At 41.1% G+C, this 16635-nt stretch overlaps 1 protein-coding gene across 2 annotated transcripts in view; it reads left to right on the top strand.

Moving 5' to 3' along the window:
* Positions 1–202: 202 nt before the first annotated feature.
* CACNB2 (calcium voltage-gated channel auxiliary subunit beta 2) overlaps positions 203–16635 on the top strand; it is a 255787-nt gene continuing 239354 nt past the window's right edge. For both annotated transcript variants that reach the window (XM_063452511.1, XM_063452516.1), the window contains exon 1: positions 203–348. In XM_063452511.1, coding sequence (XP_063308581.1) covers positions 268–348 — 81 coding nt within the window. In that variant the 5' untranslated portion in view covers positions 203–267. The remainder of the gene's footprint in view (positions 349–16635) is intronic.

A 16635-nucleotide genomic window follows, 5' to 3' on the forward strand; every position in this document is an offset into this window, starting at 1 on the left:
CTGCCCACGCCTCCTGTATCCTCACACTTGATGGGGAGGTGGAGCACTAGATGCTCTGACTGGAAGTCCCACTGAGTGGACTGGAACCTCGGTGAGAAGACAGGTCTAAAGGGACCTCGACCGCCAGGCGGGACTGTGCTCCACTGTTTGCCATGATACCTGATCATCACTCACACTAAGTAGGGGAGGCGACACTGGGATCTGATATCTGACAGCCTTCATTCATGTTCTGATTTGTGAATCTAGCTGAGAGTTACTTTCATTCCAATGGTCCAGAACAACATGTCCAAGACTCCATCAGCCTCCCAAGACATCCACATGGACGTATTGGAGAATCCTATAATACAGGTAGGCTTCCTATTGACATGCTCAGCCTGGAGGTGAATTAACTCCACAAGGACCATTTTCTTGACTTTTTAATTCCCTATTTCCTTATGTATATGGGTTTTTGTTTGGGGGCATATGAGTGTTGGAGGGTAGAACAGCAGCTTAACTCTTTATGAGCTTTATAGCTACAAGGGAACAGTTAAGTCAATAACACAAAGAACAGCCATAGCATTGTCTTTCCTGTATTGAGGATGCGACCAGATTTGTTCACTTTGACATATAATGATTTCTAAAACACATTTAAATGTAAATTCACGTAGTTGTCAAGTCTTGCAGGGATATTCAATATGTGGCTGTAGGGCTCCTGTGTATGGACTGCAACCCATATCTCACTCAGCCATCGAACTGCTTCCTTCCTTTCCCTCTCATCGCCTTATCAGCTAGGAAGCCACAGGTCGCTTATCTCTGAAAGTGAGTGACTGACCTGTTTCCTATCTCCCTTATCGGTTGTGTCAGTCCTGGTCTAAGGCAGGTCCCGTTATAGAACACATGTACTCTGCCTGTGCACTTGTTCGATTCGTTGGGGAATGGCAGCTGTTAAAAGTCTGAAAGTATCTTTGGGGTTTATCGAGAGCTGCTTCATACTGCAAGCAGGCTGGGGTTGTTACAGTGTATTTTACAACGTGTCTGTGGCAAAAACAGTATGACAGGAGCCCTCTATCTTTCTATTTTTAAACACGAGGAAATATTCCTTTGCCTCCTTGTAGAGTGTGGGACATCAGCCAGATCAAGGTTATATAAATGATCTCTCTCTCCCCCCCCCCCCCCCCTCTCTCTCTCTCTCTCTCTCTCTCTCTCTCTCTCCCTTTTCTTTCTTCTCTCTTTCTAACACATCTTTCTTACTCTCTTTTTCCCTTCTTCTCCCCTCCCTCTCTCTCTCCTTGCTCTCTTTCTCCAAGTTCCTATATATAGTCCTTTGTCAGGCCATGCACTGCGTACTGAAAGGGAGAGCAATGTCTACAAATTTAGAGATTTACAACAACAAAAAATCATAAAACTATATTTTCACGATTTCGTGTTTTTCCGCTGGGATATTTTGTGACGAACTTTAGTTAACATATTAGTCGCCCACTCAGTACCTCACCACCTTTCTCTGTTTAGTTATGAAGCCCCTTGCAATTTTACCATATTCATTATTTTACTTATTATTGCATTATTATTTAAATAAATATATCATGCCGGTAAAGTGACATTCATTTTTCACCAGACAGGAAAAATGCTTTGTGTTCTATAAAAAAACGAAAAAAAAATAAAAAAAAATAACATATAGTGTAGTATGTTACCGCTGAATTGAAGAAATTACCCCGAACAAATACATTGGAAGCTCTGAAAAGAAATATATATTTAAATAACCTTAAAATGTTACCTTACATGCAAAAGACCGTTGTTTCATAATTCACTATTCCATGATAATCATTTGGGTGTCTATTTACGGATACAGATATGTGCCAGATTCTCTCCCTGATAATAAATGATCATATAAAAGTATAACACAATTATCTACTCAGGTGCTAAAGTGAATTAAATCACAGGCCCCCTGATACTCATAACCTTTAGATACAGTTTGGACCCTGTTCATGGATTCTTAGGTGTGCTGACTTCAACAAATATTGGTTAAGACTCACTGCTATTGAGAAACAAGTTTCCTCTGAGTTTATGATAATCTAAAACAGGGGAAGGCATACTTCGGAACTAAGATGTTGTGGACTAAATCTCCCACAATGCTTTGCCAGCATTATGGCCGTAAGAGCATTATGGTAGATGTAGTCCACAACATCCGAAGTGCCGTAGGTTGCCTACCCCTGATCTAAATCCAAGGTCTCCATTGGGCAACGAGAATATCACTTAGCAGAATTCAGTAGGTATTTTGCGAGCATGGCAAATACTGAATTTTATAAGGTTTCCACAATTTAAACTGAGTTATATCCTCTTACAATTATAGCTAGAGCCTTGTGTTTAGCAAACATATACAAGGTGAGAATTAGATATTGATCAAATGTAATTTTATAATTAAATAACTAATTAATAAGAGTCAAAATTCGATTTTCATCAAGTCTCCACCTTTTCCAAGACACTAAGAGGTATTTATTAATGTACCATTGCATACACCCTGGTGCCCCAATTTCTGAGATGCTTCTCTATATGTTGTTGAATGGATTAAGTTCACAAGCAAGCCAATAGATAAATGCATTTAGAGTTCTTTCACACTTACCAGCTCACCCTCATAGTTGAATTGGTCAATCCACTGATTCAGTTAGTTTTGGGTGCTAAGAGGCTTCTGCGCAGAGGTTTGTTAACCCCTTAAGGACACATGACATGTGTGACATGTCATGATTCCCTTTTATTCCAGAAGTTTGGTCCTTAAGGGGTTAAAGGGACATTCCGACACCATAACAGCTTAATTTGTTATGGTGCCAGTAGGCCCCTGGCACTGGCTTACCTTAAGGGCTTAAACCATTCTCGAATGGTTTCACCCCAAAGTCTTTATTCCAGCACCAAATCTCCCTGCCTCTCTGACCTTCCGTTTTCTAAAAAATTCTAAACCGGAAGAATCAGGTCGCGGCTCTGCTGATTGGCTCAGCCAATCTGTGAATCCCCATTCATAAAACTGACTTGGAAAGGAACGTACCTTTTTCAATCCAGTTTTTGATAAATAGGGATTTACTGATTTACTGAGCGCGTCAGCTGACCGCTCTCAATCAGCGGTACCGCTGCCCGACTCTGCAAGAGACTTCCAGTTTAGAGAATTTTAGAAAACTGAAGGACTGAGAGGCAGGGAGATTCACCGCTGGAACTTTCATTCAATAATGGTTTAACCCCTTAAGGACAGAAACTGCCAGGGACCTCCTGGCACCATAACAACTTCATTTTTATTGAATTGTTAGGTTGCCTAAACTGTTCCTTTAATGCCTAGTGAAGCAGAAAATACATAGACTTAATGACCTTCTAAAAAAGTATTGGGTTTAATGTTCCTATAAATGACTTAAACCAACTTCATGGAGCACTCCAATACTTTGTTTCTAATGTAAGAAGCACGCCCGTCTATATAGACTCACAGCCTCCCTTAAGTAACAGTAAAATAAAGCAGTTTAACCTACCTTATGTACCTTGCATGCTGGTTAATTCTGATGCTTCTCCATAGTGAAGAAATTGAGGACTTACTGCGCATGTGCCATAGTCACCAAGCCGCTCCAATCAAAACTTCATCTCCTCATAGAGATGCATTATCCCAATGGATCTTTATGGAGAGTGTTCAGCGTGTTCATGCAGAGCATGTAGATGCTGAACGTTAGTACTGCAAAAATCGAGTGACAGCCACTAGGGGTGCCTTAGGGACAAATGTAGACATTGCCCTCTCTCAGAAGCTATATTAAGCTGTGTCTCTTTAAATACCTGGAAATTGCACCATTTAATAAAACATTTTTTCATGTGGTGCTCTGTTTTGTTTTCTGTTTCTCTTTTCTAAGGGACACTAGTCACCAAAACAACTTAAGCTTAAAGCAGTTTTGGTGTATTTATCGTGCCCCTGCAGTCTCATTGCTAAATTCTCTGACATTTAGTAGCTAAATCACTTTTTTTGTGCAGCCCTAACCACGCCTCCTTTCATGTGACTTGCACAGCTTTCCTAAACACTTCCTGTAAAGTCATATAATGTTTATACTTTATTGCAAATTATGTTTAATTTAGAATTTCTTATCTCCTCACAGTTAATAGCTTGCTAGACCTTGCAGCAGCCTCCTGCATGTGGTTAAAGTTCAATTTACAAGGCAGGAATTAAAAACTTTTAAAATAAGTTACATGAGATTGAAATGAAACCATTTTGGTTTCATGCAAGTTGTTTGAGTCACAGTCAGGGGAGGTACGGCTACAGAAACAAAAGTGATTTTACTCCTAAATAGCATACAATTGATCAGTGAGACTTCAGGTGAATAATCTATACACTTCATTAAGCTAAAGTTGTTTTGGTGACTATAGTGTCCCTTTAAGTATTTAGCAAGTCATAAAAGCATCACAATCAGTTCAGACACAACTAGGGTGCTCAAATCAATTGAGGTGAACAGAAACATTGTTTCAGTTTTTTCTCTTTCCCTCTAACTGCAGTTCAGTGGCACAAAAAGGGAAACATTTATAACGATGATTGCCACAGAGCCAAGATGGCGGAGTACAGTTCATGGATAATGTGTGGATTTTATATTTCCATTCATTTTTTCAGATCTCAGAAAACATATTTGTTAGATATAGGAGATAGGTAAACAGAATAATACAAATCTCGGTTAATGACAGTTCTCCTTTAAGTGGCAGTGATAGAGTGCCTTTATAAAGCATGTTCTAGGAACACTGCCATAGATAATCACTGGGAGTTCTCAACTTGTTTTGTTCTAAGCACAGAAGCACAACCTAATCTGAAGAACTATATTTAACCAGCCAGCGAAGAAAATTGTGTTCTGTGATTTCAAGGAAATTATTGTCAGGGGTGTGGTGTTTGCAGGTAAAGCGTCAAAAACAAAGGAATTAATTTAAAATGTTCAAAACTCTTCTTTCCCCAAAATGTTTGTTTACAATAACACCCAGCACATTCCATCCGCTGAACGTGAAGCCTTTCTAACAGTATTAAATAAATTATTTCTAGTTAAATCAAGGTCACAAGATATGACATGACACCTACATAATTACGTTTTTGCAATATATATATAAAAAAAAAAAAAAAAAAAAAAAAAAGAATAGTAGACTGCCAGGTCAGTGCGGTCCCAGTTGAGGCAAATATTCAATGCTTTTACAATATTCGTCTAAACTAAGTATAAGAAATTAAGCACTAATATGCTCTTGTGAATGTGACATATGACGTTAAAGGAACACTCCGTGCACCATAACAACTTTATTGAAATGGTGTTGTTATTGCACCAGGCAGTCCCTGGCTAACCTTTAGGGGTTTTAAACCATTAGCCCCAAAGTCTGTGTTTCAGGGCCGAATCTCCCTGCCTTTGTGCCCTTGCGTTTTCTAAAAATCTTTAAACCGCAAGGCTCTTGCAGAATCAGGCAGCTGTGCCACTGACTGGCTGGGAGCAGTCATTCATAAAACTGGCTTGAAAAGATACGTATCTTATTCAAGCCAGTTTAAAGATTTTGAGAAAACAGAAGAACGGAGAGAAACATAGAAATATCTGTGACGGCAGATAAGAACCATTCGGCCCATCTAGTCTGCCCAATTTTCTAAATACTTTCATTAGTCCCTGGCCTTATCTTATAGCTAGGATAGCCTTATGCCTATCCCACGCATGCTTAAACTCTTTTACTGTGTTAACCTCTACCACTTCAGCTGGAAGACTATTCCATGTACCCACTACCCTCTCAGTAAAGTAATACCTTCTGATATTATTTTTAAAACTTTGCCCCTCTAATTTAAGACTGTCTTCTTGTTGTGGTAGTTTTTATTTTTTTTTAAATATAGTGTCCTCCTTTACTGTGTTTATTCCCTATGTATTTAAATGTTTCTATCCCCCCTGTCTCGTCTTACCTCCAAGCTATACATGTTAAGATCCTTGTAAGTTTTATCCTGCAATCCATGAACTAGTTTAGTAGCCCTTCTCTGAACTCTCTCTATAGCAGCGGTTCCCAAAGTGTGGGTCGCGACCCACTGGTGGGTCGCAGGGCGATTCCCAGTGGGTCGCGCTGACCCACACATCCAGGGCCGCTGGGGAGTCAGGCAAGAAGACTGACACCAGGAGGGAGCCCGGCGGCTTGCCCTGTATGCCGCCGGACTCCCTCCAATCAGTCTGCCCAGCAGCTCCTGTCTGCAGCTCCGCCGGGTGCAGAGCTGCAGACCGTGTGATAGAAGTCTCGCGAGCTCCCAGAGCGTTACCATGGCAACACTCAGGGAGCTCGCGAGATTTTTATTACACTGTCTGCAGCTCTGCACTCGGCGGAGCTGCAGACCGGAGAGTTACCCCAAAGGACCACCAGGGAGACACTGGACCACCAGGGAATTTATTACAGGTAGGACACAGCCCCAGACCATGTCCTCCCTCCCCATGTAACCCCTTCACCCCCTGCCCCCCCCCATGTAACCCCTTCACTCCCTGCCCTCCCCAATTTAACCCCTTCACCCCCTGCCCTCCCCAATGTAACCCCTTCACCCCCTGCCCTCCCCCCATGTAACCATTTCACCCCCTGCCCCCATGTAACCACTTCACCCCCTGCCCCCCCATGTAACCACTTCACCCCCTGCCCTCCCCCCATGTAACCCCTTTCCCCCGTGTAACCCCTTCACCCCCTGCAACCCCTTCACCCCCTGCCCTCCCCCCATGTAACCCCTTCACCCCCTGCCCTCCCCCCATGTAACCCCTTCACCCCCTGCCCTCCCCCCATGTAACCCCTTCACCCCCTGCCCTCCCCATGTAACCCCTTCACCCCCTGCCCTCCCCCCATGTAACCCCTTCACCCCCTGCCCTCCCCCATGTAACCCCTTCACCCCTGCCCTCCCCCCATGTAACCATTTCACCCCCTGCCCCCATGTAACCACTTCACCCCCTGCCCTCCCCATGTAACCCCTTCACCCCCTGCCCTCCCCATGTAACCCCTTCACCCCCTGCCCTCCCCCCATGTAACCCCTTCACCCCCTGCCCCCATGTAACCATTTCACCCCCTGCCCTCCCATGTAACCACTTCACCCCCTGCCCTCCCCATGTAACCCCTTCACCCCTTGCACCCCCTGCCCTCCCCCATGTAACCCCTTCACTCCCTGCCCTCCCCATGTAACCCCTTCACTCCCTGCCCTCCCCATGTAACCCCTTAACTCCCTGCCCTCCCCATGTAACCCCTTCACTCCCTGCCCTCCCCATGTAACCCCTTCACTCCCTGCCCTCCCCAATGTAACCCCTTCACCCCCTGCCCTCCCCAATGTAACCCCTTCACCCCCTGCCCTCCCCATGTAACCCCTTCACCCCCTGCCCTCCCCATGTAACCCCTTCACTCCCTGCCCTCCCCATGTAACCCCTTCACTCCCTGCCCTCCCCATGTAACCCCTTCACTCCCTGCCCTCCCCATGTAACCCCTTCACTCCCTGCCCTCCCCATGTAACCCCTTCACTCCCTGCCCTTCCCATGTCACCCCTTCACTCCCTGCCTTCCCCTATGTGTCACCCCTTTACTCCCTGCCCTCCCCCATGTCACCCCTTCACTACCTGCCCTCCCCATGTCACCCCCGCCCCCCTGTAACCTTTTCTCCCCCTGCCCCCCCACTGTAGCCTTTTCCCCCCTGCCCCCCCACTGTAGCCTTTTCTCCCCCTGCCCCCCACACTGTAACCCTTTCCTCCCGCCTGTGCCACCCCTTCTCCCCCTGCCTGCCCACGCCTTCTCCCCCTGCCCGCCCACTGTAATCATTTCTCACTTTGCCCTCACACTGCCCCCCACACTGTTACCAGCACACACACTCCCTCCCACACTGTCACCCTCACCTCTCCCACACACTGTCACACTCACCTCCTGTCTCTGCGTCCTTTTGTGTCATTGTGTGTGTATTTAGTGTCAGTGTGTATCTGTGTACATGAGTGTCTGTTTAACTAGGTGTCATTGTGTGTATTGCTGTCAGGGTGTGTATTTGTGTGTCTGTGTGTGTCTCTGTATGTGTGTGCATATGTGTATACACTTCACACATACTCCATGCAAAAAAACATGCTTACATTCAAACACACATTGTGTATATGTATATTTTATAAACACAATACACACACTGCATCCACTACACACGTACTGCAAACGCAAACATTACATACAAACACACCCCGGCATTAAAACACTAAAATTATCTACAAACACCCCTTCATTCAAACACCAACACTCAAAAAGCACACCTGCATTTTAAGTCCGACACTACATGCAAACACCCTTGCATTCAGACGCAAACATTACAAACAAGTACACCACTACATTCCAATGGCAACAGTACATACAAATACACCCATACATGCACACATATACTTAATACAAAAACATGCTTACATTCAAACGATCAAACACTGCTCACAAATATAACCCTGCAATGATAAGAAAATGGTAGATCCCCATCTGGTATAGCATTGTTGAAGTTCTCCGACAGGTGGAGATCTACCTTTTGGCCACACTTGCACTAGAGGGGGTCCAGAAAACATATTTGCACCACCGTCCTCTCTACATTAGTTCCACCACTAGGATAATCAACGTGAGGTGCCTGGATGAAAGAGCAGGACACAGCACTTCTGATTCTGACTCTGTGAGTAAGCAGTTTTATGTCTCTAAAACTTATTGTCATGATGTGCAAAGTTTCTGCCTCTAAAACTGCCATAATATCCCAGAAATATGCCTCTAAAACTGCCATGGTGTGCCAATTTTATGCATCTAAAACTGATTGCCATGTTGTGCCAATTTTATGCATCTAAAACTGATTGCCATGTTGTGCCAATTTTATGCATCTGACTGTTTGCCATGGTATGCCAATCGTATGCCTCTGAAGCTGATTGCCATGATATGCCAAGTTTATGTATTTAAAGCTTATTGCCATGCTGTGCCAAGTTTATGCATCTAAAAGTGATTGCCACGATATGCCAAGTTTATGCATCTAAAGCTTATTGCCAAGCTGTGCCAAGTTTATGTATTTAAAGCTGCCATGATGTTCCAATTTTATGCCTCTAAAACTGATTTCCATGATGTTCTGAATTTATGCCTCTAAAGCTGGTTGCCAAGGTGTGCCAATTGTAAGCCTCTAAAACTGATTGCCATGGTGCGCCAAATGTATGCACTTAAAGTTGCCATGATGTGCCAAGTTTATACATCTACAACTGATTGCCATGATGTACCAATTTTATGCATCTAAAGCTGATTGCCATGGTATGCCAGTTGTATGCATCTAAAGCGGATTGCTATAGTGTGCCAATTTTATGCATCTAAAGCTGTCATAATGTTCCAATTGTATACCTGTAAAGCTGATTGCCACGGTGTGCCAATTGTATGCATCTAAAGCGGATAGTGTGCCAATTGTATGCCTCTAAAGCGGATAGTGTGCATCTAAAGCGGATAGTGTGCCAATTGTATGCATCTAAAGCGGATTGCTATGGTGTGCCAATTGTATGCCTCTAAAGCTGATTGCCATGGTGTTCACTTTTTAAAATATGCATTAAAAGCACGTGGGTCTCGAAAAATTACCATTTTGAAAAGTGGGTCTCGGCCCATAAAAGTTTGGGAAGCCCTGCTCTATAGTATCAATATCCTTCTGGAGATGCGTTCTCCAATACTGCAATAGAAACATAGAAGAGGCAGGGAGATTTGGTGTTGGAACACAGGCTCTGGGGTTAAACCATTTGAGAATGGTTTAACCCCTTAAGGTTAACTAGCACTAGGGCCCTCCTTGCACTATAACAACTTAATTTAATATGAAATGTGGCACTTCTAAGATATTTAATGTTGCTGCTTTTATTAACGAGCCTGGAACTAGGGTTAATTCTGTGCATATGCTCACAGAGTTTCATTCTTTGACTAAGAGCGCTCAGCTGATGCTCTTAGCTGGTGATGAATGGCAGGATTGGCATTAAGCCTTTGCAGTCCTGCAGTAGCCTGATGTGACTCTGCTGGCATTCTAAGAGGCTCAGTGCCGTTGGCATCCAGGTAAACGGCAAACTATTGTAGAGCAGAATAGTTGAAGTAAAAAAGTGGAATAATCTAACAAAACATGTTTATTAGGACATATACGTACTAAATATATACCGTAGGTAGATATAATCAATAATGATTTTGTGTTCCAATGTTGCTATTATTTTTAATGGAAACAGACTCTATGTTTTGTGTGTGCACAGTTAAGATTGACTAACATATAAAAAACAAAAACAAACTAAAGATCTGATTGCATATGGTTTCTAAATTCATTCAACAACTACCTAATACAAATCTCAAGTAATAGTAAAGATTAAACTTAATACTTAAAGGGGCTATCTAACCAATAAAACTTGTCACCATAACCTGACATGTTCAATGCTGTACAAATGTGACAAAAATGACTACATTGTGGTAATGTAACTGGGAGTCTTACAGCACCATTACCATACCCAGCATATACCCAGCATGGACCCATCATGTACCATGGTGATAAATGATCCTGTGGTTGGAACAAATGTCCTATCTCATTTCTCCGAACTCACAAACTGGCCATGTTAATAAGACTGAAAGGGCTGTTCACTAAACTATAAATTGTAGAGAATATTTATCAAAATTGCAAATCATAAGCCAAAGTAGCCCACACGGAGAATTTCTCTTTTTTTTCTCTAGTTTTGTGATAATCTGTTATAATAGCAAGTAAACTTAGAATTAGTAATGAGGTGTCAGCTAATGCATTCACCTCCTTGTCCGAAATTGAAGAAAAAAGTTATTTGAGAAACATACCATGTTATTCACAAAACAGGTGGGAAAAATCCAGTGAAAATGACCGAATTCTGACCGCTATGGCAGTTGTCAAATAGCCGAATAGGATTAGAATTCAGTCGGCTCTGTAGCAATCGCCTTTATACATTCGATATCCAGAAGTAAAATAACCACATAATTAACCCTCATGATACCAGCAGGTAAATAGTTGAGACTCTTTTTAAAGCCGGACCTTGATTTGATGCATTTGAGCCCAGATTTAAAGCATTCGGTTCCGGATTTCAGACGTCTGGCAGCGTTTTATCTGGCGGATGTCAGAACGAAATCCAGACCTGGAGAATCTGCCTGGAAAGCACAATTTTGACTTTGTTGAATAGAGTGCATTTTACAGACTGAATGGCCCTATATGCAGCCGGATGTTTTTGCCCGATTCAGTACCAGGACATTTAGACTATTAATGAATAACCCTGGAAGTTTTTCCCTGGTTGGGTTGAATTTTCCCTGAGAAAAAAATAAGTGAAGTACCATCATGACTTATCTATAGGACTAATTTGACCCTTTGTTAATAGCCTGGTCTCAATTATTGCCAAAAATTAACATGTGGATTGTTTGGAATCATTGGGAATTCAAAGTGGTTTCATAGTTCAGACCAAAATAGGCAAATTGGAAAACAAATATTTTCAGTAAATCTATTTTGGTCTACACTTCAAATGGAATCTGTTTTGCATTTGCAGCAAAACCTCTCTTAAAGATGGGCAAGTCTGGAGTATGTAAAGAAAAAAAAAGCAGTTTGGGCCCTGCATTTAAGATTATCTAAAAGTTTATTCTAATTGACTCAGATAGATGAAAGTTACAGCCTACTAAACCCTTAGTGACTTCAGCAGTGAATAAATTAAGGTTACGGTAGTAAAATGTTTATAGTTCAAATGTATAGAATTGTAACGTCTATCACTCTAAGCCAGAAAACTACTTGGCTAAGCTTAACTGGAATTGAAATCAAGGGAATTGAAATGACTACTTTGTATACTTTAATGAATGTTTCTGATGTGAGGCTCTACAACGAATGTATTTTCATGTTAATGTTTGCATTTTTAGTGCTGTTAAGAGACAATATTTTGAAGTCTACATTTCAAGAGAGAATACTTTTCCGACAGTGAAGCAGAGCCCCAAACCCACGCCTTAACCTATATCCTTCATATACACAACCTATATTATGTAATATATTATTATTATTTTTAAAGCGCCAACAAATTCCGTAGCGCTGTATAATGGGTGGACAGACACGTACGGTATTTGTAACCAGACGAGTTGGATGCACAGGGACAGAGGGATTGAGAGCCCTGCTCAATGAGCATGCTAGAGGGAGTGGGGTATAGTGACACAAAAGGTAAGGGCAGGGTAGACAAGTAGGTTGCTAGGATAGTTTTCACCGAGGGCTTAGTATTTTGTTATAAGGACAGTTGTAGGAGAGGAATCAGGATGCGGGGAGGGAAAGCTGTTGACAGTTAAATATAATTTATATGCCGAAGCATATCAAAATTAGTTGGCTGTTCCTTTAAATTCCTTTTCTAGTAAAAATAATAAATATAGCTATATCTGGTGTGTCATGACCTCTTTCTTGAATAATTCTAGAAAAACAGTATAGTCACAATTACGGAAAGTAATTTTTTTTTTTAATTCTGATGTTTTTATTCTGATTTTCGAGAACCGTGGCAAATAAAAATGATGTTTTAAAGCTGATGTAAATGCTGAGAAATCGGAACACTGTTCTAGTGCGCTATTGATATGTGTATGCAGGTTACAGTACTAGAAGATTTCTATGTAATTATTCATCATGAATTGAATTGTTGGCATGGCAACTGCCACATGATAATTTATCTGTAGGCTGCAGAGCCGTTTAAATAAACATCATCATCTATGGTATAATGTGCTCTGCAAAAAAATGTTTTAACTTGTCTGTAGGATGTCTGAATTGTTTCAGTATTTCACAATGGTAAGCGTCATAACACGATTTAAACTAATTTGCTCCTGTCCAGTTAGGTATTAAACTTTTCTAGTCCCACAGAGCCTGACACTGTACTGTGAGTATTTATTGCAAAATAGACGCATACTTCTTGTTTTACTATTCCAGAAAATATGTTTTCTGACCAAGTCGGACATGAGAGATAAATTACGATGGTGAAGAAGGATATTTAAATATCAGGAGTCAGACAGATACTTTTATAAATGGGTCATTTAGTAATAGGTCAACAGTAATATGTAATCTCTGTAAAATGAGCCAGAGCTTCAACAAACAATTTCAAGTCTGCAAATCTTGTATTTTCTAAACCAATAAAAATAATACACAATATATCACTTTTATATGGTCAATGTTCTTAGAGGAAAACATTTTAAGGTGTAGAGATCACATTTTGTTTTTTTTACACAATGAAACCACTCTGAACACCACTACATCGTTGCATATATCCTGGAACACTGATGCAAGATTAGGATGAATTCATGGCTTTAATTTATTTGTTTAGAATCTTGGTTCCAACATTTTGAATGTCAGTGCAGAAAGGAGATTGGCCAACAGTGAAGACTCGTCCATAGGAGCCCCTCTTTTCTACCCTGATTTCTGATTTTACTATGAGCTCCATATTGTTGGTGTGTCTAAGTATATAACAGAGCTTCACAGCAATAATACAGTAATATGTGTTTAAACGACAATAAATGTCTTTACACATCAGTCTATGTAAATAAGATACGGTACACTGTTCCTGTTATAAATGACAGTTTATTGCATAATTAATTATCAGTAAGTCTCCTAAATTTTCTCAGAAGAGCCCTGCCCGTGGCCATCCCTCCCCCACACTCACACCCCTAAAATTAAACTGCCCCTTTTTGTCCATCTGAAATGCTGGGCACTCTGCGTGTATATTATTATCATTTTCTCTCCCCTATTACCCTTAGAGTCTGTATAAGGTCTGATTATACAAGGGAATATACTCAAACTTAAAGTGGCACTGTCACCTTTGCCTGCCAAATGAATACTTAATAAAGGTACAATCTTTATAAAATATCCTAACACCCTAAATATCCTTACATTGCCTGTTCTGATGAGATTTACCCATTTACTTGGGAAATCCTTCCACGTGGGGCTCTCTGAAGTGCAAGGTTAAATAGGGTTCTGCAATGAGGCAACTGTGACATGGAGGGGTGCAATATATAGAGATATATTCTGCAATGAAGTAAGCTGTGCTTATGTACTGCAGTGGAAATTAGCGGACTCCCCTGAATTCTACTCTTATTGTAGGTAAAAGTAACATTAAATCTTGTTGACCCTGATACGCCCTATGTTTTCATAGAGATGCAAAAATTCACCTAGCAAAAAATGTGTATATATCTGTGTGTGTGTGTTCAAATGTGTTTGCATGTGTGTGCATGTACAAGTTATTGGCTAGTAATGTATGCATGGCTAGTTATGTGTACAGCAATATGCAAGTGTGTGTGCATGTGTTTGCCTAGTTATGTAATGAACGCCAGTATGAGTGTCTAGTTATGTACGTGTTTGACCAATTAGGTGCGTGAGTGACTAGTTATGTGTGAGAGAATTTGTTGACTGTTTGATATGTGTGTGAGTGGCTAAACCTATGAAAATGTGAGTGTGGCTTGTTAGATGCATATGAGAGTGAGAGAGTGCTTTATAAACATCTGTGTGTTATTCATTAGAGAAATACTTTTTTTCTGGCTTTTAACCATTCTTGGAAAGACTGCCAGACCCTGATTTATACATTATTTTGAGCACCACAAACTAAACGTGTGTAATTCATAATTTATTCATAGTATGCTTTGAAGCAAGATTTTTTTTTCTGTTATCAGTCAAACGTATTTATACAATAATTGTCTTATTACGATACATTTCATATTAAATAAATTTTTTGTAAAGCCTAGTATGGGTTATTTGCAAGAAAATGTTTCCTATTTGTTTCCATATTTTTTTTAAAATTAGTTTTTTAGTTCCACTCCAATGGCAATTAGATGTTTGCCACGTCAAAGCAAACCTCTTAGGTGGATCCTACACTTACAGTTCACCTTGCTTGCTTCAGCTTAAGGCAAAAATTCCTCTTATGAGACAGAGAGGGGTATTTTTTAAAACCCCTACATCCTTATCAACCCTTAAAGGGACACTATAGTCACCTGAACAACTTTAGCTTAATGAAGCAGTTTTGGTGTATAGAACATGCCCCTGCAGCCTCACTGCTCAATCCTCTGCCATTCAGGAGTTAAATCCTTTTGTTTATGAACCCTAGTCACACCTCCCTGCATGTGACTTGCGCAGCCTTCCATAAACACTTCCTGTAATGAGAGCCCTATTTAGGCTTTCTTTATTGCAAGTTCTGTTTAATTAAGATTTGCTTATCCCCTGCTATGTTAATAGCTTGCTAGACCCTGCAAGAGCCTCATGTATGTGATTAAAGTTCAATTTAGAGATTGAGATACAATTATTTAAGGTAAATGACATCTGTTTGAAAGTGAAACCAGTTTTTGTTTTCATGCAGGCTCTGTCAATCATAGCCAGGGGAGGTGTGGCTAGGGCTGCATAAACAGAAACAAAGTGATTTAACTCCTAAATGACAGTGAATTGAGCAGTGAAATTGCAGGGGAATAATCTATATACTAAAACTGCTTTATTTAGCTAAAGTAAGTTAGGTGACTATAGTGTTCCTTTATTAGGGAACACATGGGATGGGCAGCATTGTAACACGGCTGTGTGATACAAAAGCAAATACACATACACAAAAATAAGTCCTGCACTCAGACTCCCACTACTCCTGGGTAGCAGCAATGACCATAGTACACATCAGCCCCAATATATACAATAAAAAGCTAATTATCATTAAAGGGACACTATAGTCACCAGAACTACAGCTTAATGTAGTAGTTCTGGTGAGTATAATCATTCCCTACAGGCATATTAATGCAATCACTGCCTTTTCAGAGGAAAGGCAGTGTTAACATTGCCCCCTAGGCGTATATCCAGTGCCACTCCTCACATGGGCTTCCTGGGGCAATGCCGAATTTTCCTCATAGAGATACATTGATTTAATGCATCTCTATGAGGAGGTGCTGATAGGCCAAGTCAGCGGTTGGCCCTGCACCATCCCGCCTCCTTGCCAATTTCAGCCCTAAGGGAAAGCATTGGATTATCTAAAAATCATACATTCTGATGATGTCAGCAAGGAGGCGGATAAGGGGCCAGGGCCAACGGTGGCACACCTGCCTGGTGCTGGAAATAAGGTCATTTTTATTACCTTTTTTAAGGGAGCTAACAGGGGATAAGCCACCTAAATGGTGGTTTTAACACTATAGGGTCAGGAATATATGTTGGTGTTCATGACCCTGTAGTGTCCCTTTAAGTGTCATATGGCTAGCAAAATATATAGATGCTGAGTTTAGTTTGTAATGTTCAATACCTGGGACCATTCCAAACCTAGTCCTAATTCCTAACTGCACTGCATGTCCTGATGCATGTTTACCATTTAGCATGCTTTCGGGACCTGAAAAATGCTGACTTGGATCATTTGAAATTCATGCTTAAAGTGGCTCTGTAACTGAAATGTATCTTTCTTCTATTGTTTCCTGTTTTCTTTCTCTTAGACTCTGTTCTTCGTTTCTGTTCTTATTTCTGTTTAAAACAAAAGACTAAGTAGTGACTTCTTTGTCTTATGTATTTTTCCTATGCCTGACAAATATTGACAATGGGTGGAGCTTAAGGCATGTGCAACTTCCTATATGAGTTTGACAAACTTGACAAAGGTAGTGGAGCTTCACCTAAGCTCCATGGTTTGTCAAGGTTTTTCAAGCGTAGGAAAAATGCGTA

The sequence above is a fragment of the Pelobates fuscus genome, chromosome 4 (genome assembly GCF_036172605.1).
Source record: "Pelobates fuscus isolate aPelFus1 chromosome 4, aPelFus1.pri, whole genome shotgun sequence".
Classification (NCBI taxonomy): domain Eukaryota; kingdom Metazoa; phylum Chordata; class Amphibia; order Anura; family Pelobatidae; genus Pelobates; species Pelobates fuscus.